The 26310-nt window shown below is 35.9% G+C and overlaps 1 protein-coding gene and 1 long non-coding RNA gene across 2 annotated transcripts; one reads left to right on the top strand and one right to left on the bottom strand.

The window, feature by feature from the left end:
• The first annotated feature begins 9171 nt into the window (after nucleotides 1–9171).
• Nucleotides 9172–11509, top strand: LOC145570563 (uncharacterized). Its single transcript, XR_014096496.1, has 3 exons — nucleotides 9172–9380; nucleotides 10562–10636; nucleotides 11304–11509. It is a non-coding gene; the product is annotated as an uncharacterized LOC145570563 (long non-coding RNA).
• Nucleotides 11510–11521: 12 nt separating this feature from the next.
• LOC145570562 (DNA glycosylase/AP lyase ROS1-like) lies at nucleotides 11522–24009 on the bottom strand. The gene is made up of 20 exons (XM_081629689.1): nucleotides 23851–24009; nucleotides 22378–23332; nucleotides 20041–21759; nucleotides 19517–19942; nucleotides 18781–18871; nucleotides 17087–18437; nucleotides 16908–16987; nucleotides 16633–16717; nucleotides 16460–16551; nucleotides 16311–16379; nucleotides 16164–16200; nucleotides 16002–16084; nucleotides 14870–15355; nucleotides 14465–14501; nucleotides 14329–14386; nucleotides 14068–14207; nucleotides 13919–13984; nucleotides 13721–13835; nucleotides 13608–13646; nucleotides 11522–11988 (listed from the first exon to the last, which is right to left on the bottom strand). Exons 2-20 carry the CDS (start codon nucleotides 23126–23128, stop codon nucleotides 11867–11869), a joined length of 5847 nt encoding a protein of 1948 aa, XP_081485815.1. The 5' UTR covers nucleotides 23129–23332; nucleotides 23851–24009; the 3' UTR covers nucleotides 11522–11866.
• Between the last annotated feature and the right edge of the window lie 2301 nt (nucleotides 24010–26310).

The raw sequence follows: 26310 nt of genomic DNA, 5'->3' as shown, positions 1-26310 counted from the left end.
CTAGTGTTCATGAGGTGGTGCTATCCTTTTGAAAGACACATGGGTACATTGAAAAATAAAGTACGGAACCGGGCTCACCCTGAAGGAAGTATGATGCAAGGGACTGTGGGTGAGGAGATAGGTAACTTTGTGGCGGACTACATAGCCCTTGCTCAACCTATTGGTCTTCCTACTTCTTGACATGAAGGGAGACTTGATGGTCATGGCACAATTGGGTCGAAACGAATGTCACATGACCGAGATCAGTTCTTACAAGCACACCTTTATGTGTTGCACCATGTTGCAGATGTGCACCCATATTTATACGAGCACATGGCTAGTTTGCGTGACAAATTTCCATCGAAAGGTGAAAGGGCACTTATGCAGTTGCATAATAAGAGGTTTGTCAATTGGTTTTGTGATCGAGTAATGGGTCGATTGGATGATACTAATTTGACCGATACTGTACGGTGGCTTGTGTACGGTCCTAGGGATGATGTTCATTCATTTGAGGGATATGAAATCAATGGGTACACTTTTTGGACTGAGGGCAGGATTTGAAATCTTCCTCCTCCCAAAATAGTGGTGTAATGCTTGTGGCATCGTCAAGGGAGTTTGCAAGTGCTAAGGATAAATCACCTGTCGATGCAAAGTTGTCATACTATGATCGATTCAAGAAATATGGGAGCTTGATTATTGTAACTTCATGGTTGCTCTTTTCAAGTGTAAGTGGGTTGATAATATCAGGCGTAACGTCAAATACGATGACTTTACTCTTGCATATCTTGGCCACTTGAATGATAGTGCGGAACCATTTATCCTTGCATCTCAAGCTAAGCAAGTGTTCTACGTAATTGACCCAGTCGATTCAAAATGGTCTATTGTGCTAGCTGGCAAAAGAAGAATCCTAGGCATTGGAGATGTTGAGGATGAGGAAGAATATGATGCGTTTGATGATTCTGCACCTTTCACTGTTCCTAGACCTGTTGTACTAAATGACATAGACGATGAAGCAGGTTATATGCGATCAGACCACAACGAAGGAATTTCAGATTGAGGTAGTATGATTAAAAGTTAGTAATGGTTTCATTGCAAATATAGTTTAGTTATCACTTATATAGGAGCATAAGTAGGAAAAAATGACATAAATGAGCTTGTATTTGACCCAAATCCTTTGTTTTGTATATAAACTAACATGTTTGTAGTTTGAAATTGCCTAAGTGTACTCATCATCATGCATATACAAGGTTATAGGACCATAAGTAGGTGAAAATGACTTAAATGAGCTTCTACTTAACCCAAGTCCTTTGTTTTGTATATAAACTAACATTTAATCATTCTAACAACTCATATTCATTATATTTAACATGTTTGTAGTTTGAAATTACCTAAGTGTACTCATTATCATGCATATACAAGATTATAGGACCATAAGTAGGTGAAAATGGCTTAAATGAGCTTCTACTTAGCCCAACTCCTTTATTTTGTGTATGAACTAACATTTAATCATTCTAACAACTCGTATGCATTATATTTGACTTTTTTTATGTTTGAAATTTCATAAGAGTATTCATTTGCACTAATACTTTACTATACACTAGTATTGTTTTATGTTTGTTTTGACAGGTGCTTATATCTCATGGAGGACGATCATAACCTTGATTGTGTAAAGGACATTGAGGATGATGACTATGATGACGAGTATGAGGACGAGGACGAGGATGAGCCTTATGATATGAACAAGGAGGTTGACTTGGGTGAGCCAGAGGATCAAGCTCAAGATGAGTTTGAGCGTAGGCTTGAAGAATTTGAAATTTAAGCTGAACGTGCGCCGCCTATTGAAAATACAGCATGTGAGATTGTTGGTGATAACCCGACTCCTGAAACTCATGGCCAAGGACAGGATCAAAACAACACAGGTGGTGGAGGGGGGGTAAAGGCACCAGCTCAGAGAAAGGGTAGGGGTCCGGCGACAAGTTTTAAGAAACCTAACGGTCCCATGATCTTGGAGTATGACAACAACGGCCAACCCAGGGGCGAATGGTGTCGACAATATGCTAATCATGTTGGCATGTGTGCGCGCAAAATCCCCATTACACTTGTAATGCGGCAAGTACCTCCGGGTTTGATTCAAACCTTTTGGGATGATATAAGGGTAAGTTTTTTTTGGCACATTTAGACAATTTAAGAAACCTTCACCTTATGGTTGTTAGTAAATAGAAACTAATAATCGGTTTGTATTTGTGCTTGCAGAGGCTGTTTTCTATTCCTAATGATGCCGAGAAGAGAAGGGTGTTTGAATCTTTATTAGCGGAAAGATTCAGAGGCTTTAAGACCACCTTGACTAATGGATGGATCTATAAGAAGAAGAAATCAAAGAAGAAGAAATCTGTTGAGGATGACCTTCTCCCGTGGCAAAATGGCAGAGCGTGTCAAAACAAGACTGGGAAGATTTCGTTATTCAAAGGAGTAAAAAGAAAGCCATTGTAAGTTTGTGTAAATCTGATGTCAATTGAATAATAGCTTGACTCTTTTTGTAGTACTGATACTAACATTTGTTTTTATGTAGGAACTTCGAGCGCAAAATACAAAAAATGCATTGCAGAAGGAGTACACCCATCGTATGGGGGCTAAGACATTTGCTGAAAAGAGACCTGAGTGGATCAAAAAGGGTTTATACCCTAAATCGCTTCTAGTGCCATCGAAAGAACCCTCTAGTTCCACAGTCACTACTTTGGTGAGTCGTGCCGGTGATTTCTTTTGTTCTCTCCATAAGTTTGATAAGGAAACTGGAAAATGGGTCATTAAGGGTTCGGAAACCAAAAAAATGGCAGATAAACTTGTAAGTCACCTATGAATTGTTGAATTTTAAGTCGCTTTTGCATCAAAATCACTATACAAACCATATACTGTATTATTGACATCCTTTTTCCTTTTGCTACAGCTTGAGCACACTCAAGAACTAGTAGAGGGCAAATTGGTCCCAAGTGTGGAGAATGACCCTTTCACCTTGGCTTTGGGAAAGCCATACCATCCAGGACAAGTAGTAGGTTCGAGAGGGTCATTGCTAGGATGGCAAAAGGTGATGGGTCCAGAATACACAAAATCGGGTCGATCTCGAGCAAGTGTTAACTCACCGGATGAGTTGGATGCCAAGGTGGCATCAATTAAGGAACAAGTACGCAACGAGTTAGTAGGTGAATTCAATGCTTGGGCGAAGCAGATGAACTTACCGAGTTTACCGTTCCCCGCGACTACACCGGTCGACTCATGTTCTCACCCACAAGGACAAGGAGAAGGTGATAGACATGGAGGAGATGAGATACATGGAGAAGATGTGCTACCTGAGGTAGTTTCAATTGGATTAAAAGTTTTAAAATATTGAGTTACGTTCGATCTGAGGTGGCATGATTGATGAATTATTGCAGGTTCCTACTCCTACACATGCAGACTCGAGGGAGCTTGATAATCCAACACCGCATGAATATCCAGATTTATAGGTGATTTGTAACCCTCTACCGTAATAAATTTCGTTATATTATCAATGGTGTAGTAAAAGACCTATTTTGATAACTTCTTTTTTTACAAGTGTAGGAAGACACCCGGTGTGCACTTCTAGCCCCGGGGCTTGCAAATAGTGTAGAATTGAATTTCGTGGCGTATGGTAGTGCACAAGCGACGACCGGTGCTACGGCGGGGCCACATCATTACTCGGTTGGGATCATTTCGGTGGTTGAGGGGTTCGAAGACATCCCACTACCTGTACCGATAGAGGAGGTTGAGATAACAAAGCTTTGGCAAGCTGTAGGTAGCTTCGTTGATTGGCCACGTGCGTGGGTGAGGTTGATTAACGAGGTAATTTATTTATTTTCATTTTTCTTAGTGTTAAATAACTGTTAGGCACTCTCTAACTGCACCTCTGAAAATAAAACCGCCGAAATAGCCCGACTCCCCGGCCCCCATCTCCGATGCCAAGGCTGTGGCGGCCTCGGCTGCCGCTCCCTGGGCTGCTCCGGCCTTGGCAGCCGCTGCCCGGGCTGCTCCGGTCTCGGCAGCCGCTGCCGGGGCTGCTCCGGCCACGGCAGCAGCTGCCTGCCTAGGCTGCTGCAGCCTCGGCAGCGCCTCCCTGGGCTGCTGCAACTCGACAGTAGCCTGCCTAGGTTACTGTGGCCTCGGCGGGGGCTGCCAGGGCAGGAGCAGCCTCGGTGGCGGCTTCCTCGGCTGTTCCGGCCTCGGCGGAACCTGCACTTTTTTTTTGGGATTATTTTGAGCCATTATTTTTTTTTTCTTAACTCACTCGGTCGTTGAAGTTTCAGATTTCGCATGGAAGCCAAACTTCAAAGAGAAGGAGGGTGGAGAAGCCTAAAAGCATTGATCAACCTAACAAGAAGCTGAGTGAACAACGGTCCAAGAGTGAACAAGCGTCGAAGTTTTACTCTTCGATAGGTTCACCCATGCAACCTACTCCACTTGTTGAAGACATTGTTCTTCAATCGCTCTCTGCTGATTTGACCTTTCTTCACAACCGTGCTTGTCATTTGGTAGATCCCATGGAAGTTGCACTTCCTAAGGCAATGTTCCACTATGATGAGAATGTAGTTGCATGGATTAGCAAAGAAGATGTGAAGGAATTTCTACGTGGTGCAAAGCTTAACATTTCCCTCATTCAAACATTCATGAGGTACTTTAATGCCCACATAATCTACACTTTTTTCAAGGTATTCAAATTTGTGGTGATTATCCTTCATTTGATTAATTATTCAATGTTCATGCACGCAGAGCACTACAGGAGCACTTAATTGAAACTGATTCTCCTTGTAAAGTTGGGTGGTTATGCCCCGAGCAGTTATCCACTACTAGAATCATAGGCAACCCCCGTGACGTGTTGTATTATGTTGAACAGAGTATCAAGGAATCAGTGCATGCGGGAGACAAGTTCATATTCGCCCCATGTTATAGAGAGTAAATCTAACCATGTCAAATTCAATCATTTGGCCTCATTATATGTTGACTCCTAAATATTAATTTGCTTGTCTATTGTGAACTTATGTAGGGAGCATTGGAGCCTCATGGTTATTTGTAATTCCAATAACACAATCTATCCTTGATTCAGCTCGATCATCGGAGAAGTGGCTCGTGAAGTCTATATTGCAAAAGTAAATATATATAGCTACCTATTGATGATTATTGCTAATAACTAATTTAGTAATCAGACGACTAATCAAATTTGAATGTACTTTATTTACTACAGTGTTATGAAGAAGCTACATTGTCGTGCTCCTCAGGGTCCAACATGGAAGTCACCGTTGGTAATTTACATGATATTGTGATTATCTTAAAAATCTATGTTAGTAAATATTTGCTAATTTCCTTTGCATGTTTCACTGATGTTATTTGTTCGTCATATGCTAGTGCGCACAACAAGAAAATGGACTTGATTGTGCTTTGTATGTGATGAGATTCATGCTTGACATAGTGACTCATTGTACGGTCAGTCAACAGCTTGATGAGGTAAGTCCTAAAACTTAATGAAATGCTATTTTGATATGATTTCAAGCCTTAGACATCTAAAAGTAGATAACATTGACATGTTATAAGAAAGAAATAGTTCATTTGATAAGAAAGGTAGAAAATGGGCTAAATAGAAGTCATATAGGCCACATTTGAGCCTTTTTTTGTTAAAATTCTCTTTTGATGTGATTTCAAGCCTTAGACGCATAAAACTAGGTAACATTGAAATGTTATGAGAAAGAAATAGTTCATTTGATAAGAAAGGTAGAAAATGGGCTAAATAGAAGTCATATAGGCCATATTTGGGCCATTTTTTGTTAATATGCTCTTTTGATGTGATTTCTTTCCTTATACACCTAAAATTAGATAATATTGACATGTTATGAGATAAAAAAAGTTCATTTGATAAGAAATGTAGGAAATGGGCAAAGTAAAGTCATATAGGCCATATTTGGACCATTTTGAGTAAAATGCGTCTTAAACCTTAATAAAATGTTCTTTTGCTTCAATTTTAAGTCTTAGACACATAAAACTAGGTAACATTGACATGTAATGAGAAAGAAATAGTTCATTTGATAAGAAATGTAGGAAATGGGCTAAATAGAAGTCATATAGGCCATATTTGGGCCATTTTGAGTAAAATGCGTCTTAAAACTTAATAAAATGCTCTATTAATGTGATTTCAAGCCTTAGACACCTAATATTACCCAACATTGACATGTTATAAGAAAGAAATAGTTCATTTGATAAGAAATGTAGAAAATGGGCAAAGTAGAAGTCATATAGGCCATTTTTGATAAAATACATATTGTTTAGCCTATTTAATTAATTCCAACATAATTTTTTTTTATTTCAAGTTTTGCAAGGTACAAAAGGATGGTCCGTTAACAATCAAGGAACTTAATGAAGGCGTCTTTTATCACCTTTAACATGTAAATGTCATTTTTATTGTAAATTTATGTTAACTTTTTAACTATATTATTATTCATTAATTACTTACTATCCTTTGCATATATATATAAAACATTTTTTTTTTATTGTATTGCATTTGGGAATATTTATATCTATATATGAATTATTGTTTTTAATATTATTTGTATCTTATTATAATATTTAATAATATTATTATTGGTAATTATAATCATAATATTATTAATTATTTTTGTTAATATTATTTCTGGAATTACAGGTTATTATTGCTGGAATTACAGGGTATTTTTTTTTTTAATATTATTGCAAGAAAAAAGGGGAAAAAAAATTAGACTGAAATGGCACCGGTTAACCGGTGCCAAAAGTGGCTGCCACCAAAAAAAAATTGCGCGGGGTTTATTTTTGGGCCAAAAATGGTTTATACCACTGGTTTTGAACCGGTGGCAAAGTGGGGAGGTATTGGCACCCCCCACATTGTGACCGGTTCAAACTGGTGCCTTAAGCCGGGTTTGAACCGATGCCAATTAGCTTTATTCTACTAGTGAACCCTTCACCCTGTCTCGCGCCTGCGAGAGATGTCTCACATGGAAAAAGGCGGGCCCGGTCGGGCAAGATGGCGCTCGACCCGGCGCGTGTTTTAGAGGAAGATGACGACGTTTTTTTTTTTTACTTAGAATTTAATTAGGATTTTTATGTTTTGTTTAAATACGTTTTAGTTGTTTTGATACAATTACCTCTCTTTCATTAGTCTAATTCTCTCTTAAGCTTAGACTTCTCTCTTGTTTCTCTCTATACAACTCTTGGCTTAATTCAATTCATTATTTCCGTTAACTTTGGTAACGATTTCTTCCCTTTAAATTTCAGTAATTTATTTGTTTTTGTTCATCATGGTTTGCTTAATTGCTTTGATTAGTTTAGATTTAATTATGTGTGAGTAGATTATTTTCTAGGGTTGTGGGGATCCATAAATAATATGAAGGGGTAATTTATTATTGTTGATTGTCAATGCTTGATTAATTTCCTATTGATTGATTTAATGCTATGCAATTAGATTAGGCCTGGTTTAATTGTATGAGTTATGCAATATTGATTCGAGATTCGAAAGATGAGAATTTATGTTTAAGCTTAATTTCAATACACAGGTTAATTTATAAATGGTTAAGTCAAGATTTGAAAGATGCGATTTAATACCGGCGGATTAATTCTGTGATTGTATAACGTAGCGAAAGCCCTTTATGATCTGATTAATTAATGCATTGATGATTGATTATTGTGTTTTACCCTGGAATATTATTTATTGGTGAACCTATACCCTAGGCTTTTATTATTTGATTACTCCCTATACTTTAATCTCCTTAGTTTAGTTCTTTTCATAACAATAAATTGGTTACCTAATAATTTAGATTATTTAATTTAATTAGGAATAAATTGACTTGTTTCCCTGTGGTTCAACCCTACTTCCCTATCTGCTTTAGTTAGACGATTTAGGAATTACTTTTGATAAGGTGATACGACTTTAGTCTGTCAGTGAGGGAGGAAGAAGAAGGAGAGGAGAGAGTGCCGTGGGAAAGAGGAAAAATAAGAAGAAAAATAAGGAGAAAAAGGAGAGAGAAAACCTTTGAAACTTTTTATGAAATGTAACAATTGTTAATTTTGAGGTGAAAAAATCTTGAGGTTTTAAGGTATTTATATTCCCTTTTTAAAAACAAAACTCATAATTACAACATTGCCATTACTAATTCCTACTCCCCCTCAACTTTTCACTTGGGGCCAACTTATTGGGCTTTTAAATTTTCAATAAGTTGGTCCACTAATTTAAATAAGATTGACTCAATTAAAAATAATTTTGTTGCCTCAATTCATGATTCATTTAATTTATACACACATACAATTTATTTACATAATTAATTTCTTTTTAAAATGAAACAAATCATTTTAATGAATAAAATATACAAAATAATTAATTTTTATATATATAATATAATATAATAAAAATACGGAGTATTACATGCATTATATCACAACTTTAGTTATTGGTAGCATTAATGATGAAAAAGTGTGTTAATAAATATTTTTATGGGTATAAAGATCTATAAACTATTCTACTTATTATTAATGAGGGCAAATTAGTAAATAGAAACTTTAGAGGGTACAATTGTCCAAACACTATTCATATTAGAGTTATCTCAAACTTTTTAAAAGGTGAGAATATGTCGCCACTTACTTACTTTTATATCATTGCGTCGTCACTTGCTAACTTTTACATCAAATCTATTGCTGACGATTACTTTTATACTATTATGTCAAAAAATGTGAACTTATATGCCAATATAGTTAATCAAACCTATTAAAGAGGGATGACGCTTAGGCGGTGCGACCGCACAAAAAGAGGCCCATAATAAAATATATAGGAATCTGGTTGAAAATTGCTAATGTTGTAGTGGCAAAGGGTGCAGCAAGAAAACTAAAAGGCCATAATTTGAATCTAGATGCCCCAGTTATTAAATTGTACTCTGTTATAATTTACTAAAAAATCGTAATAGTTTGCTAAAAAGAAAGTTTTTGCATTAAGAAAATATCACTTAAAAAAACAGAGGGAATAAATTATAAACTCGAAAAAATAAGAAAAACCTGATAAAATTTTAACTCGATAAAAATATCTAAAAAAATTATCGAAAAAGATGTTGTTGACCATGCCCTGGAACTTTCTCAGTCATCAATACTCAAATAAAGAGACAAAACTCACCTCAAATTACCGTCTTCTCCGCATCCAAAATTCACAAATCCATGGCGGGCTTTAAAAAGTTGGAGGGAACTTGAAAATAAAAAAAGAGCGGCAAAACTCATTAAAACCTCAAAACCGCTCTTTTCTTCCCTCCACTTCTCTTTCTCTCTCCTCCGCTCATCACTCTAATGGCGGCGTCTTCGTCTTCTTCCCTATCTACCAGACACACGAGCAGGTAAGTCGATTTTCGCTTTCCGAAACTTCGATTTTCGTTTAAGATTGATTTCTCCATTAATTTCATAATCGCACTTTAGCAAATTGAAGTTGTTTAATTTTCTTGAAGATATTACAGTTTGATGCTTGGATTATTTCAGTTTTATTTTTGTTAATTTTGGAGGTTTATATTTAATCTGAAGCAATTTGATTGATCTGTTTAATTTGATTTTCGAATTTTCTAGAAATATTGTTGGAAAGACGGTGAAATTCACTATTCTTGAATGTTCATCTAGAATCTTATGCAACTAATTGATTTGATTTTCAGACTTTCAGTCTGTTTGTTTTGTTTTTTGTTTTTATTTTAAATCCTAGGTTAATTAATTGCAATGTGTGGGAAAGACGGCGATTGAATCTGCTTGTTACTATGTTTCATATTTTAATGATCTGATCGACTTGAATCTCAAACATTGGTTTGTGCTTAAGCTTGCTTTATAATTTGTCAAAAAGACGGCAACTAAATCTGTTAATAGTTAACCATTGTTGAAGGTTCAAATAAAATCCGAAGCGATTAAAAAATCTCTTCAACTTGAATTCGAAGTTTTCTAGGGTTTTTATTAAGCCAGCGGCAGCAACTGAAGTCACTGAACCAGTTGAGCAAAAGGGATGAACTCCCAAAAAAAAAAATAAAAAAAAAATAAAAAAAAAAAAGCCTAAAACATGATAAAATCACGCGTCAATCGGTGTAATTAATGTTAATTTATAATTTTATCCTTCTATTTTTAGCTAGCTTATTCAACGACCGGGACGTTCGTTAGCTTTTGCTTTTAATTTATTTAATTAAATTTACCTTGTGGTGGAGATGGTGGGTTGCAATTTGCTAGGGAAGTGTATAAGCGGTTACACATATGAGTAATAGGAGTAATTGACACTATTCAATGCTAAACCTAGTAGACTTTAAATGTGCCTTGGAAAGTATCAAGGCTATACTGTTGTTTTTAGTAAGACTAAGCTAATTGTTTGTTCAATTCTATGCTCTTTTTTGTTGCTTCTGTGTTGGTACAAATGTTTAGAATCTTTGCTCGCGAAGACACTTGGTTCCTGTGTAGCTACTCGATCTTACATGATTGAAACCCAGGCTATGTTGTGTTGCGTTGTTTTGGTAGTGAGAACTCACTGAACTACCTTTTTATTTTCTTGCAGATTCGGGGCTTGTTGTATGATGAATCGTCCCGGAATGTGAGGCAAGTTTTGAACCAATATAGAAGCCAGTCAAAGGTAGAATGAATTTTTTTATTTACTTTCTCAATAATATATCTAATAGAAACATGAAACCCATATGGTTATTACAGAGCCTTTGATTATGGTTCTAAGTATCATGTTCACAACAGAAAGCAAAAGCATTGATTTTTTTGCAAAAACCATCCTACACACATTAGTGTACCTAGAATAAGGCTTATCTTAGTTTATAAATCAGGCTTTTATTAACCTTGTAACTAAAGAAGTAATGTTGGACAGATGTTTCGATCTTTTGTTAATGTTAAACCTGTTATGTTCTCGTCCAAGTGTGTAACATGACTATATTGTGAACATTTCTCGTGTCATCTCTCCAAAATGAAGAGTCCGGTTAACATAGTGAATTTGTTTCAATTGTGATGTGTGAAATATGCTTCCTACTGGCTTCCACGGTTTGCCCCAAACTTTCTTTTTTACGAACCGTGTTCATTGCTTATTTATTACCATTATTAGTTGGTTTTTAACTAAAATTTTCAGCAAAAAGCTAATTTGAAACTTTAACCTCAAAGTTAGACCAGGGCTTACAATTTAGTTTGTATGCATCCGTGTACCACTGCATTTTGATGTACTGTGTAGTGACAATTGCATTGAGCTTATGATTTTGTTGGATGCGTTAGATGATATTAACTCCAAGTCCTCCCTGTTGCAGCTTGTCAGATATTCATCCTTTCAGAAGATAGGGAAAGCACTTAACCTAACATACAAACTTCGGGATTTGCTGGTAAGATACTTTCTCACTCAGATTTAACAATTTTGTGTTTCACCTAGTGTACACATTATAAGCCATAGCCCATGAAAATGATTTGTTTTTTCAAGAGCTTTGTTGCTTTCATCTGCTATCTATAACTGATGTACAATTTGACATAATTTATCTGCTAAATTTTTACCAACTTGTTATTCTATACACTATTTAACTATGTCTTGACAACACTGCATAACATTGTCGGATGCTGAAATTTTACTGAGAACATCTTTCTTATCTCAATGTGTCTGTCATGAAGTACTGTATTCACATATGTTGATCTCAATTCTGTGCTATATTCTCCTGCTGCAGAAAACTTGCTCAATTTGAGCATGAATTTAAATTGCCTACAATCTATGTAAATGATGTACAAGGTCATTATCTTGATACATTTCCTAATTCCAGATGATGCTATTCTCTCTATAACCTCACTGACATTTTTGTGACATCAATTGTCAGTACATGGTCACCTACTCATCATATGTCTTACCTTTTGCCCCTCTAGTCATCCTGCTGGCTGGAAAATGCAATCTGGCCATGAGTGGACGAGGTGCCCTTCTTTTTTGATCAAATCCCCTCACACAAACAAATCCTGCATTGATATTAAAATTAAGCATGAACATATAATTTTGATATAGTGGTTGGTGGTGTGCATAGAGTTTTACACACTTAAATTATATTTATGTATTTTCCCCCTAGAATTCAAATTACTTTCATTATTTTTAATTTACCAAACACTATCGAAATTTGCAATAAGCTATTTTTTATCACTTTTTACTATGAAGTATTTTGTTACTTATTACTATTTTCCAAAAAAGGTTATATGACATATGAAAATATAGCTGAATCAGGAAAACTATAAAATTTTAGTATGATGCAAAATGAGGTTCACACTCTTCACAGGGCCAAAAAATCTGTTTGAAAACCAATATGATAACTGGATTTGTGCAAGAATCCAGATTTTGCAATCCATGTCAACAATTTAAGCAGCTTCTACTTTTAGAGATTATCCATGATGGAAAGTAGCAATAAGGTATATCCGGTTTATGCATTACTGATTTCTATTATATCTTACACAAGGTCAGGCTCATATGCAATCGAAAAAATGAGTTTCAGCATGTTGTCACTAAGATCCTTAGTGGGGGTCTGGGAACTGGAATAGAGAGAAAGAAGCAAACAGTTTTAACAGTGACAGTGTCAAATAGGGTATTTAACTGCTTCATAAACTGAACCCTGAATCTAGTCTTCCTGGCTTCTGATACGTAGATGCATTACAGAGGCCTTGCTCTGTGTCACAACTCATTGCCTCAAGGATTATCTGACCCCCACCCCATTTAGAGGCAGACTTAGGTCCTTTAATCTCACCCCTTGGTTCCCACTGACTGCCTCATTCTATGCAGGGGTAGGCAGATTATTTGGTGTCTAAAAAAACAACAGGTTTTCAAAACCTTTCATTCCCTCCCCACCATATTAATGATGTTGACATGGCACAAAGAAGGTAGTATTGAAGTTTGAACATATAGCATTTTTTTTCTGATAAAGGTAGTTGCAAATTGTTGAGGATGATGGCTGGAGGATGCTCTTGCCAACAACAATTAAGAGATGAGCTTAGAGCTAACATTATTCCCATGCCTCTTTTTAACTGCCTAACACATTAATGATTGTGCAAGCAAAGGACTGTTTTTAGAAAGGAAGTTGTAAGGTGTTAGTGCATATAAAGGAAGATAGATAGGAGCAGACCAGGTGAAGAAGAAAAAATTCTCAGTGCTCTTTAGTAAATTTAGGGGCGGGATGGACAAAGGAACATTGTCTCTTGTGTACTCAGTGTCGGCTGTCCATCTTTAAGAGATTTATACTTGAGAAAATGGGTTTATTGTATTGAAGATTGTGCATTGCTCTTACTCGTATAGAGGCAGCCAAGTAGGGGAATACACATCTGTTAGAAGGTGTGGTAGGAGGTGAAGGCCGCTAATGTTGTTACTTTTTCCAAACTTCTTAAAGAGTCAAACTAAATTTTACTATAATTTGAACTATAGTTGTGTGGTTTCCTTTTTTATCCTTATTGTAAGAGCTGAGAGGTGATTATATTTATGTCAAAAATATAATTCTCTTCATTTATACTTCTAGCTGTGTGGTGTAATGGAAAGATTTACAGGAGAGGGAAATATATGTGATTATATTGCTCAAGGATTCATTGCCATAGTTGCATACCTCTCCAGAAGCAGTGTTGAATGTCTTCAGTGGTCAGACCTGGGTAAAAAGTTTAGAAATTAGAATGAAGAATACCCACACATGCGAAATCAAAACAATTTTTCTTTCAATACCTCTAAATATGGTTGGAATTGATGTTCCAAAATAAACAGTACGTCTTGGAAGGTTCCATAACCAAGTCCTGGGGACTGGAATTGGATTAAGACTGGATTCATGGTCAGCAAATACCTGCATACGATTAATAAGCTAAGTATGGGAGAATAAGCAGCAAAAGATTAAATGTTCTGATGAACCCAATTGACTGAACATACCTCATTCACTTGGAAATATGTTCCATTCAGTGGGAAGCTGCCTCTCATTGCAGTTCTGCATGGTATCTAAATAATGGATTGTGGCAAGATTTAGTACTCTACATGACATGTATGTCAAATGAAGGTATACAAAATATCTGATCTCTTACCAGAAGTGTACCCCGTACAGTCTGGGAGTTTGCTTCCCGCTGACTGCTGCAATAAGAACATGTCTCCTCATTGCACAATATGCTGGGATCTTCAGAATGACATTTTCTTTCAGGAGGTTCAATAGAGCTTGCAGTCTCACCTATTTTGGGCATCAATTAGTACATCACAAGTTATTGAGATGAAAACTGGAACAGGACTAGCCCCCTTGACTATCCTCAGTAGAATCACTGTGATAATATATGTACACTAATTGTACTTACCTGGAGTCCATATTGCAAGTAGGTATGAACATGGATCATCAGGCTCTCTTTTGTTCAACTGCAATTGTGCAGCTATCATGAGAAAGTAACCAAGGTAAAAAGTGTACATAGATAATGCAATTTATAAATAGCTTACCCCTTTCAAGAGAGGATGTGCGTCGGGAAGTTCATAGCTGCAAATGTCCATTCAGAAGACAGTTAGTGGAACTAAATCTATTACATAGAAAACAGTCATATATTTCTTGAAAGGGACTGGACTTTAAATGAAATTTTCTTGAGTAAATCACATACTGTCAGTTGAAAGCATGCCTATAGATGAGAGTTTAGCTAGAAGTTTGCATGAAAAATAGCTGTGTGGTTTCTGTTTAATTCTTAAACATATACACCAGCTAAAACAGGTGTGAAAACTAAAATTTCCATGCTCTTTCCAACTTGCCTTAATTATTGACCTAGATTAGGAAATTTTGCTTTTATGTTATCCATTGATTTAAAAGGAGAAAGTACTACAGCAATACTCTGCAGGGTAGAGTTGTAAACTTACACATGATGCTCTGTTCTCAGTCGGCTTATATTCTTGAGCTTTGGTGTTGGAATTGAAGCAGCTTCAGGTGTTAACGCCACCAAAGCATTTGAATTTCCATCCATGTAATTTTGTAGAGTTCGAGAGAATTCTTTCATATTGAGCTTAATTGTAGGTATTTCATCAGGATCCTCGTAGTCTTCAATATCACATAATGTCTGTTCCTGCTCTGGTTCTGGTTCTGGTGATGCTGGTACTTCAACTATCGGTTCACAGTTCCTAATTTCAGATTGCCTCTCTAGTTGATTGATTGTCTGTGGCGAGGGTAGTGCCAGTGGGGAAGATGAAACTGCACTTGGATGAGCACCATTATTGCAGTTGCTTTGTGAAAAAGAGGGGGGCAAAGGCAAAAAATTGGTGCTAGCTTGAGGATTCGGATGTGCTGAACTGCCCCCACTTGAAGGCATAATGCTTCTTTCTTCTGGCCCTGGAAGGGCAAATCTAGCACTGCAGCCAACAACAAATATTTACCCAAATATAAAAGTTTGGTTACGACAAGGTAAGTAGCATTATGTATAATTTGGAAACTTGTTGGGCAATACTAATTTGCAGTGCAAGCAAATAGTTTTTCTATAATCTATCCAGTTCTATCGAACTGTTTCACGATCCGGTACCTTGGAAATTTGAGTTTATACCCTAGGCATGAAGATCACTTTTTTTTTTTTTTTTTGGTATATTATTATTATTATTTTTTATATATATATATATATATATATATATATATATATATATATATATATATATATATATATATATATATATATATATATGAGATTTGAGTCAGTAGTTGTATACTTTTCACCCTCTAATGTGTGTGTGTGTGAGTTTTGTCTTAGGATAATGCTTTTTCACCCTAGCTTAATGCTTGTGTAATTATTTTTATAAAGACTTTATAAAATATCTCAAACTTCATTCTCATTTCTTTTATGGTGTTGGTAGGGTTTGCAGATAAAATTGTCTAGTAGCAATCTGCTGTGTTCCAAGTTCATAAAGAGGTTTTCCAAGGAAGCTGACAGCTGTTACAACCATCTGCTTGACGCCTTTTGTTCAATACCTTGTAAGGTAAATTGATTAGATTAGATGGAATACTAACCTTGCAAATGCACTGGCAAAATGTCTGCACTCTCCTCTCAAGGGACAGGCATTGCAATTAGGCTGCCTTTTGGTGCAAAATACCTGCGTGTATTACAATATAATCCTGTTATGATCTATTAACGAAAACAAACGCTGAGAAGCTTTTTTGATGTCAATGTACCTTTCCAAAAGTGATCAAGTGATAGTGCAATTCATACCTGAATCACATATAATGACATTTACCAATGGTTAAATTTTATTCATTAAATTAATGAACACAATAATCAAATTAAAGAGAAAAATAACATCAATATAATATTGTTCTTACAAAGTCTTTTGGTCAAGCTTGCAAAGCCGTGGCCACAAGTACTTTTGAATGGACTCTAAGATAGGGTACCTGATGCAGCAAATGGTGTTAAAACATCTCTTGAAAAGTGTCATTAACACTGCAGTAAACATTGACTTTGTAGTACTTACATTTCTAAAAGATGCAATTGAAGCGACTCCGGTAGGGGTTGAAGCGGAACCCATCCAAGCCGTACAGCTATCCGTCCAACGTTGGTGTCGACCTGAATAAATGTAGCCCCCAGTCAGTATGAAATAATTCTCTCTAAAAAAAATTATTTTGAATGAAATTGATGTAGACTTACGGGGAAAGCAAGATGGTGCAGTGTCAAAAGTCGCACACATTCCACACTCTTCAATCCCAACCCTCTAAAGCTCAAAAGGTATTCTCTGAATCATTAACAAGAAATTGGGCATTATGTGGTTAGTGGTAGTTTATGTCATGGCTGTTTAAGTAGAATGTAAATTTACAATAGTGTATGGAATTCATGTACTAGCATTAATTGTTACATAATTAAGCATGAAGCATAAAATTAGCTGTTATTATGTAGGCATTTCATCATTTGATTCATTCTCTTACTTTGCTTTGTCTGGGGGAATATCTCTCAGCCATTCCATGTCGGTACTGCCATGATCCTTGACCAGCCTGTCCAATAGAGCCTGTACAATTATTTGGGATTAGCAATGATGCAAACAATTTATGGGATTGAACTTAGACAAAACTTGTACAAGTCAAATATTTGATTATTAAGTTCTCACCTTTATCCGTTCTGCAAGCATGTTGTTCATGCCCCTCTCCTTAATGGTTTCAGCAATTTCATTCACATCAGCATGTCTTACTGCTTCCCAGTCTAGTGAGTCCCTTGTGTTTGCTGGTCTTTCTTTTTTTATACCATTAGGCTCTGCTTGTTTTCGCAAACTGTCCCAGTCAAATGCATCAGCCTTTACCTTTCCTGCCTTTCCTTTCCCAGGTTTGCTAGCATTTGCATTTGTTATCTCTGACATTCCACCTGCTGCATATGTCTGTACTAATATTTTTTCAACTAATTTTTTATCAATGTTCGCCCTTTTCAATTCTGCGGTACTTTCAGTAACGTCAGCATCTACTTGATTTTTCAAGTTTGCACCTTTCCAATTTGAACTTGTTTGAACATTTGCAGATGAAGCATTATCTGATGGTTCCTTTGCCAACTGATTTTGTGACTGCATAACCATATTATCACCCTCAAGAACATAAAATGAGCGTACATTTTCTGGAAAAGATCTTGGAATGCTATCTGACATTTTCTCCTGCGCAAGTTGTTGCACTGTTGATTCTGTAGTCAGATTGCTTTGTTCTGTTGGTGAGCTGTTCTCATCTTTTCTTGATGTATCAGGAGATCTGCTCTCTACATCTGGTAATTGAAAATTCAAATTCAACTGGTTGTTTGAGCAGATTCCTTGTGCTTCTGGAGAACTTTTTGTTACATGATTGATGCACTCTAGTGGATCTTGTTGGGTTTGACTGTAAGATTCATTAAGGAAGGGACTCTCTGCCATCTTTAGTAAACTCAGAAATGGGGTGGAACAATCAAAATAATTGGACTGGGAGCTAGTTATTAGAGGCTGTGTATTTATATAGTTCTCTGAAAAGATGCTCATGGTTCCAGCAGTCTGCAGATTTGGAGAGTTGATGGAGTTCTGGGATGACACTACTGAGTGTTGTGATGAAGTTGCATCATCTTTTGCTCTATCATCTCCTAAGGCACTTGCTGTCTCTGTCTCTGTAGTCTGGCTATTAGCATTATCGACTGTTGAGTTATTGGGGGTTTTTTCACTGCTTTCACTGGAGTAGTCCTTCGGGCTAACTGAACCAGGAGCTCTTCCAGTCAATTCTTTGCTATTGACAACTTCCTTCTCTTCACTATGGTCAATTTCATGGATAATCCTAGTATTCCCACTCAAAATTTGCTGATCTACTGTCTTCTCGTTCCAAGTAATGCTTTCCTCTGGTTCAATTATACAAACATCTGGCTCAACAACCAAAGCAGTTGTTGACTCCTCTGAAAGGGTGCTTTCACTTCCTTCTGACTTGAGGGGAAAATGAGCAGCCATTGCCATGAAAGCAGAACTGCAATCAAACAAGATTTAAGATACTTCTCATTCAGGGCATGATTAAAGTAGGGTAAAGAATTCAAGGGATAACAACTAATTTAAATAGGGAAGATGAGTGAAAGTGGTGTTTGACAAGGGAGGAGAAAGAGATAGGGGGAAGATGGGTAATAACTCCCCCTCCTCAGTGTAATAATAATCTCCCAAAAAGGGTATTAATTTCTGGATCCCTCTTTATCAATCACAATTTCCACCCATTTACCTGCTCTGTTATTTGTCTATTTAACCTTTTTATTCTTTACCCCAACCCGAGCATGTTCTTAGTGGAATATAACGATCTCTCTATTTCAGCATGGTCTTACCTAGAGAGATGGTCTGACACATTCTGAGTAAGAAAGACTCCAATAACAGAGTCCAGAACAGATCCTTTCCAAGGAGTGAAGCGTCTATCTCCTGTATAAAGCAAACATGTTGTTAGTGATTAACTTCATTACTCTTGGCTGAAGGTAAATTCTGGTATACTATAATTGCAGCTTTTATGTAAGTTTCTAAGCCTTGAAACCCGTGTTATGAAATCAATCATTATTGATGATGATGCATGTCTAAATTGAAAATTGATTAATGGATAATGCTTAATCTCTACTCTCACTGAACGAAATGTATTCATACGCTCAAAGGTGATGGAGTTGTAATACATAATTATTAGCATATGAATGTGTTTATATCTTTTTGCTAAATAATTAGTACCTTGTATTAACTTTTGAGTTGGCGGTCTTATGATTTCTAGAGTTGAGCATTTTAACTCTACTATATGTTTATTCTTTATTCTGCAAAGTTGCATTGTCTGGTAAAAAAGTTAGCATCAAGGTTTAAATTGTATTAGACTTTGGACTCGGAGATGTTCACAGTTCTAAATTTCAATTTAAAGGTTTATAGTATTAGTTTGGGATTTACAATCTTGGAACGCCAGCCCTTTAGGAATGTACTTGAGCTTCTCTCTTTGTGACTCGTATTTTCTTTTCTTTAGAAAGAATCATATTGGTATCTATAATAATGCAAAATAAAGAATAGATAGATTAAAAGGATTTTAAGTCATACCTTGAACAAGACGCATGCGGGCTATGAATGAGTCCACACGTCCATGGAAAACACTTCGTTCATTTTCCCACCATTTTGCTTTATCCTCATCAGTTCCATCAACACCTTTATTGTCAATGTTTTCGAGAAGAAGTCTCCACACTTTGGTGGTCTCATCATCAAGGTCAACTTTAGCTCGTTGACGCCTCTTCCTAACAGGATCAAAGGGACCATCAAATGGCACCATAGTCCCATCTCTCCCATAAACAACTAGCGCATTTCTCGCATATTTGGCCTGCTTCTTTGCCCGGTATGGGACCAGTGCATTCCGTTCTAGAAGTGGAGTGCTGTAGCCTTCTCTGTTGATATCCAGCAGCTTCATTCCTTCAGTTATATCTTCAATGGAGCTGGAGCTGGTTCTTGCCCATGGTAGTGCTGGAATAGAACCTGCAGCAAGTGGCAAAATGAGTTATATTCCATCTATTAAAAAAAAGAGTTATATTCCATTTTGGAGGATGCAGAACGCCCCATTATCTAATATTTACCTGTTGCTTTTCTGGCAGACTGATTAGCATTATACAAGACGAGGTCCCATTGCTTGTTGGATTTCCTAGATGTCCTCTTTGATCTTGGGTTTGATGTGCTTGCAGCTTCTAGGGGCTCTGTGTAACCATGTTCTGAAGCATCAATTTTCTTTTTGCGAGGACCTTTGGGTCCTGGTTTGGGAGGCAAGACAGATGAAAGTCCCATCAGTGGGGCCAAATCACGAACACGAGTATTACCTTTTGATCTCTTTTTCTTCAACCTTCCCATGTCAGCCCAAGTATTCAATAGCTGCATCCTGTTCTCAACACTTCCCATAAGTAACCCGGCATGATTATGAGACATTGCATTTACTCTATAAGAAGCAGGGTTGCAGTAGTACTTTGATGCAGTGGGATCAACTCTTGGATGATTATGAGTGCCGGCTTCCTGGTTGATATCTCCAGATGGAGCAGCAGTACATGGCATGCTTGATATGTGTGTCCTTTGTACCTTCTCAGTTCTCTTTTTCTTGCAAATTTCGGGAAAGAGAAAGGTGTGAAGTTCTCCAATTATAGCATTTCCAGAAATTGTGCGGTTTTGCTGCCATAAGGCACAGTGAGTGGCAGCATCCACACTTCCAGTGGCAACATCTGTCATGCAGGGATTTCTCCTCTTTGATCCTCTTGTATTTTTCTGTTCGTTGGAACTTGCACAAGGGCTTGAATTGGGACTTTGTGCTAGACGAGCACCATTTCTGGATGAAACCTCAGCGTTGTTCCCTGACAAATTGTGATGAGCCTCATGTTTTCCCCCTGAGAGGATAATAAGGTCAGGCTGTGCACTATTTTGGTAGTCTTTTGTGGGAAGTGAGAAGTGATTTTTGAGTTCCTGAGTGTGGGTATAGTTAAGGTCATAAGCATTGCACACCCTTGATGTTTCCACCATCAATTCTTCTCCCTGTCTAAGAGTATCTGCATTGTCACCCTTGTTTGGCTGTGGCTCAGAATACAAATATTCATTTGACATATGAGGAAAGTTACTTTCTGCTGCTTGTCCATTCAAGTCAAAGTTTAAGGATTTTCTGCAGGACTTGGTGACAAGTCCGGATGGTTTTGAATCTCCTTCTTCGGTTTCTCCTGTTGGTGTTAACTCTCCTGCTTCAGTTGCTCCTGCTGGTGTTTGCTCTCCTGCTTTAGCTTCTCTTTCTAGAGGAGTTGCCGAAGGTGTGTTCACCTTGTTCTTCCGCACATACTTTCTTTTAACTTGTGCATTCTCCTTGGGATCAGTGGGCTTGGGAGTTTTGGGTTTCGGAGTCTGTCTAGGCTTCTTTTCGCTTACAACCTTCGGTGTGTACTTTCTTCGCCGAGTTTTCTTCATTGGCGTCTTGTTCAGGTCAATAACTTGGTCGCCTCCCTTGTCAGGGTTGTGATTCTCTTCTGTCATGGAGACTTTACCAGGTGATGATTCTTCTGTATTGGGAACAGTGACTTCTTCATGAACAGTCTGAAGGTTGATCATCGCAGCAGCAGCAACTTGTTCAACTTGCTCCGGCAACCGGTTCTGCTCATTTGGTCTTTGAAAAGTGCCAAAAGGTGAGTTCCCTGGAGCCACATTATTGTCAATTCTCCACCGAGAGTCTGGAGTTGCGGGAGCAAAATTGGAATAATTTCCATTTGCATGCTTTGTGATTTGAGAAGAGTTGGCATCATAAACACTCTGGTACTGCTGAGGAGAAGCACCTACAACACACCATTGCTTAGTATCAGCTTGTGAAAATGTTAAGAACAGTAATATCCAATAAAAGGGTATTTAGAATATAAAAGTAGAGATTAAATATGCAAGCATAGAATCCATTCACCGTATTCCCTTTTTCTTTTTTCAAAAAATATATACAATATATTTTTAATTCGTCAATTTGCCAATTCAGATGGCCAAATACCACAGAAAAACCATTATCTACCCTCCTGGCCAACAACAAAGCCTTAGTCCCAAAATGATTTGGAGTCGGCCCATCTTACACGACAAAAAAAATAGATAATTTTCTAAAACTAAGGATTAGTGCAATCCGACTTAACAACACTATTTTTATAATGTCTAATTTATGTGGGTAGATCTAGCAATCTCCAAACCCCCAAGCCTACTAGATTAGCCTTTATTTATTTATTTTTTCTTTTTATATATTTATCCCAAAACACAAAATTCATCACTGTTTTTTCCCAGGTTTTCCAATACTTTATAGAGGTCTGCATGTGTGGTAAGGATGCTGTAAGATACAGAGCAAAATGGTAAAAAGAATAACCTCATTTCACATAACAATTTAACAATCAAAGCTTTTGAAAAAACAAAAGAGAACTTACAATTTTGCATTTCTCCTCCGAAAATCGGGTTGTACACTGGGTTGCCATATAAGTTGGTATTATTTCCTGCAGGAGGCTGATTATAATCCCAACCTTGTTGATAAACTGCTGCATTTCCCATTCCCAGTCCCAGACCAGAAGTATCATTCCTGGCTAACAGACTTGTATATGACATATTCTCAAACTGATCCATAGCTGCAGCGGCAGCAGCGGAGGAGCCGCCGCCATCTCCGACTCCATTTTGTCTCCATTGCATTGATGATTCCCAAGAACTAAAGTAAGGGTAACTACTGTTATTACTACTCTGAGCGGCCGCCATGGCTGCGGCCGCTACTGTTGGGTTTGTAGAAGGATAAGCCACCTTTGTTCTCCTACCTTGGCTATTCCAAGTAGGCAGATAATCCTCTAAACCCCTTCTCTGCATTTCTCCTACATTATTATTACTCTGTAAATTATTGACTAATCTACCACTACCATCATCCCAAAGGTGGTGTTGTTGGTGATGGTTATTGCTACTGCTATTGGGAATACTGCTACTACCATTATTGATTTCTTGAGAAGAAATTGAATAAGATAAAAGAGTTTGAGCATGATTATTTTGTTGAGAATACCTTGACAAATAATTCTCAACTTCACCATTTTCATAGATCGGTCCAAGATGAGGCTTCAATGGGGTTAATGGAATCCATGACCCTTCTATACCAAAATCTGTTACAGTTGGAATTGATTTTCCTTTGTAATTTTCCATCATTCAACTCTTTGGGAAAATCACCCAAATTCTAAAAAAAAAAAAAAAAAAAAACACTTATTTTTATTTTTTATAAAAATAAATAAATAAATAAAATTGTGTTTGTTAGATGGGTTGTTGGAGAGAATTGACCAAAATTATTTCTTCCCCAAAACTATGCTCTCCTGCAAAATCTCCTTCAGGTTGAACCCATTTTTCCTTTATAACCTGCAAATTCGGGGAAATTTGTTTAGACAAGAAAGCAATTAAATCAATAAATTTGGAATAAAAAATACCCTGAATTTGTTCACAGAAATGGTAAAAAAAAAAACACCCAGAAATCTTTTAAATTAATTAATTTACAGCTGAAACATTTTAATTAGCCCAGATTCACAGAATCATTAAATTTTGGGCTAATTAAGTAGCGGATCTTTCAGATCAGAGCATTCCAACCCAGCTGAAGAACGATATAAATTTTTTAAAATTTATTAAAAATTAATTAAAAATCAAAGAAACAAATTTTATTCTTTATTGCTGCAAAAATCAGTAAAAATCCCCCCTCCAAAAAAAAAAAAAAAAAATACTGATCATTCTTCAGCTGATATAACTGTGATTTACAGTTCAGTCTGCAAATTTCCACAACACCCAAAAAATGAACATTAAAAATTTCAGAAAAAAAAAAAAACAATCAGAAAAAAAATAGTATTAAAATTGGTAAACAAGATGAAATCAGGGTGACTGGTTACCGGAAAAGTGGGTCAATGCCGGAGATCTGCCACCCTTTGAGCGGTCGAGAAAGATAAAATGGAGTGAAACAACAGTTTGTGCATTCAGAGAAGAGAGAGAAAAAGAAGAAAAAAGAGAAAAAAAAATAAGTGAGAAAAAGAAGAAAGAATGGGTTGGGCGTGGTGGTTTTTCTTTATTTATTTCATGTAATTAAATTATGTAAATAAAATGGTAATGTAGGAAATTGTTTGTTGTTTGTATTTGTAGGGTAGAACTTCTCTCTTTTTTCCCACCTCACTCTGAAACTGATAATAACACCTTTTCCCGGTAAACCAATAATATAATTTTCCATGTGCTACTACTTCTCCATCCCCTACATATCATATAAGCACGTGATATTTGATTTTGATGGTCAAAACATACTCCGTATCAACTTTATTTATTACAGGCGATTTTAATATACTATATTTCCATTTTAGCTTGATTATTTCATGTTATGCGTGATTTATTATTATCTTTTTATTATTATTACATATATATTAGAATATCAATTTATTTATTGTAGATAAATTATTAATTGTTCCATTGATGGTTTGGAAATCAATTAAAATATTTTTCTTATTGTTTATTTTTAACGTTTGCTTGCGTATGTGAAAAAGAAGGGATATTATCCAGCATAATACATGTGATACCACTATTTAATAATTAAGAGGTATCTTTTGTTCTTTTTTATTTTATTTATTATAAATTTAACCATCAATATATTTTATAAGTAAAAATTAAACAAATAAATGAATATTATGATAGCATTTATTAAGGTGATCTTTAATAAAATCTCATAATAATGTTTTCTCTTACATATAAATCACAAGTGATGATCAAACAATCATGTATAAATAGTGTAAAAAATCAAATTGAATCAAACAAAAAAGAATAGAGGAAATATAATTATATGCATCTCAGAGCAATAAAATATATAGTCAAAGTTTAATAATAAAAAAGTAGAAGTGTCATATATCTACACACATACACATTTGATAAGATTTTTTATATTTGCATATAGGACCCACATTACTAAAAGTGATTTCTTACCTGCTTTTGTATACATTTCAAGTATCTTCTTTGCAGGGCATTTCTATAAAGATTTACTTCAACTCCCTATAATGTTAAAAAATAATAGTCAATCATTACATTTACAAGATAGTGTAACGTGGGGCTAATAAAGTCAAATAAGACAATCTTTTTCGAAAAAAGATAGTAAGTACAACAAAAGATCGGTAACAAGTCAATTATTATATTCCTTGAAAACTAGTATATGATCGTGCTAATACAAAAGATTTTTATAAAATTTAAAAGCAACAAAAGGTGGGGATGGACCATGCTTTCCATGCCATTAATCTGATGACAACCATTATATCAAACTACTTGTGATATATTAAATGAGACATAAACTAATAGCAAGTTAAAAAAACCATGCACCTTTTATTAGGTTATCGAACAAAATAAACAACAATAATTTCAATTGATGCTAAATAACAACGAAGTAAAGATAAGATCACAACATAAAAAGTGCACATTAGATTTCTAAAAGAGTAAAAATAAGATAAATTAATTTATTGAAAATTGTTTCATAAGAATCAAATCATTATAGCAATTGAAAAAGTGTACACCTTTTATATAGTCACAAGGGGGATCAACATTTTCATTTAATGACAAATATCGATGCAGTGAGGATAACATAAACACAAAATTTATTAGATTGCAAAAGGGGTAAAATTAAGATAAATTCGATCTAATGACAACCATATGTATGAATCAATCAAAAGCGAGCGCTACGTGATGCTTTTTAAGGATACATAACTAAATAGCAAAAAAAAATAGGTGCACCCCTTCTCATTAACCCTTTATAAGAGCACGAGAGGGCCGAGATAAAAAAAACTTTCATACTTATTGTCAAATATTAAAGACCTGGATGTCCGGTAAAGCCTAAAGGATTGAAAGGTATATTGATCATATACTTGTTGCCCGTGTTTATCAAAATCCTTGTGATGAAATACTTTTAATGTGACAAAAATTAATATATAGCACCTGAAAATGCGCCCACCAGTTAAACAGTCACGAGGAAGATCAACTATGTCCACACTTTAGAGAAAAATATTACACAAGGCATAAATGTGTTTAGCTTAGAACTCAAAAGGGGTTAAATGAATTTTTTTTTATATGAAACACAATTTTTTTGATATATTAAACAAAAAACAAATTAATAATTCCTATATTCTAAATGAATTGATTTTATTTATCATGTTTATCTATCTGTAAAGTAACCTATATTTTTATTTTGCAATAAGTAAAAATTAAAAAAAAATAAATTGTATATCTTAAAATAGGTGCACCCCTTTTCATGGACCCTTTGTTAGGTCACTAGAAGGATCAACAACGTTCATGCTTATTGTAAAATACTGAAAACATGGATGTTCGGT

Source organism: Chenopodium album, chromosome 12, assembly GCF_948465745.1.
Source record: "Chenopodium album chromosome 12, dcCheAlbu1.1, whole genome shotgun sequence".
Taxonomy (NCBI): domain Eukaryota; kingdom Viridiplantae; phylum Streptophyta; class Magnoliopsida; order Caryophyllales; family Amaranthaceae; genus Chenopodium; species Chenopodium album.
Note: the sequence above shows the minus strand (reverse complement) of the source record. Positions and strands in the feature narration are given on the sequence as shown.

What these genes read in the sequence shown, in the direction of transcription:
- LOC145570562 (XM_081629689.1), bottom strand. Translation starts at nt 23,128, where the DNA reads ATGATGGAAAATTACAAAGGAAAATCAATTCCAACTGTAACAGATTTT. An exon ending in CCGCATGCGTCTTGTTCAAG is followed by an intron (nt 18,872 to 19,516) that starts GTATGACTTAAA and finishes TGCTTTATACAG; the next exon opens with GAGATAGACGCTTCACTCCT. An exon ending in TTTGCCAGTGCATTTGCAAG is followed by an intron (nt 15,356 to 16,001) that starts GTTAGTATTCCA and finishes TGTTGGCTGCAG; the next exon opens with TGCTAGATTTGCCCTTCCAG.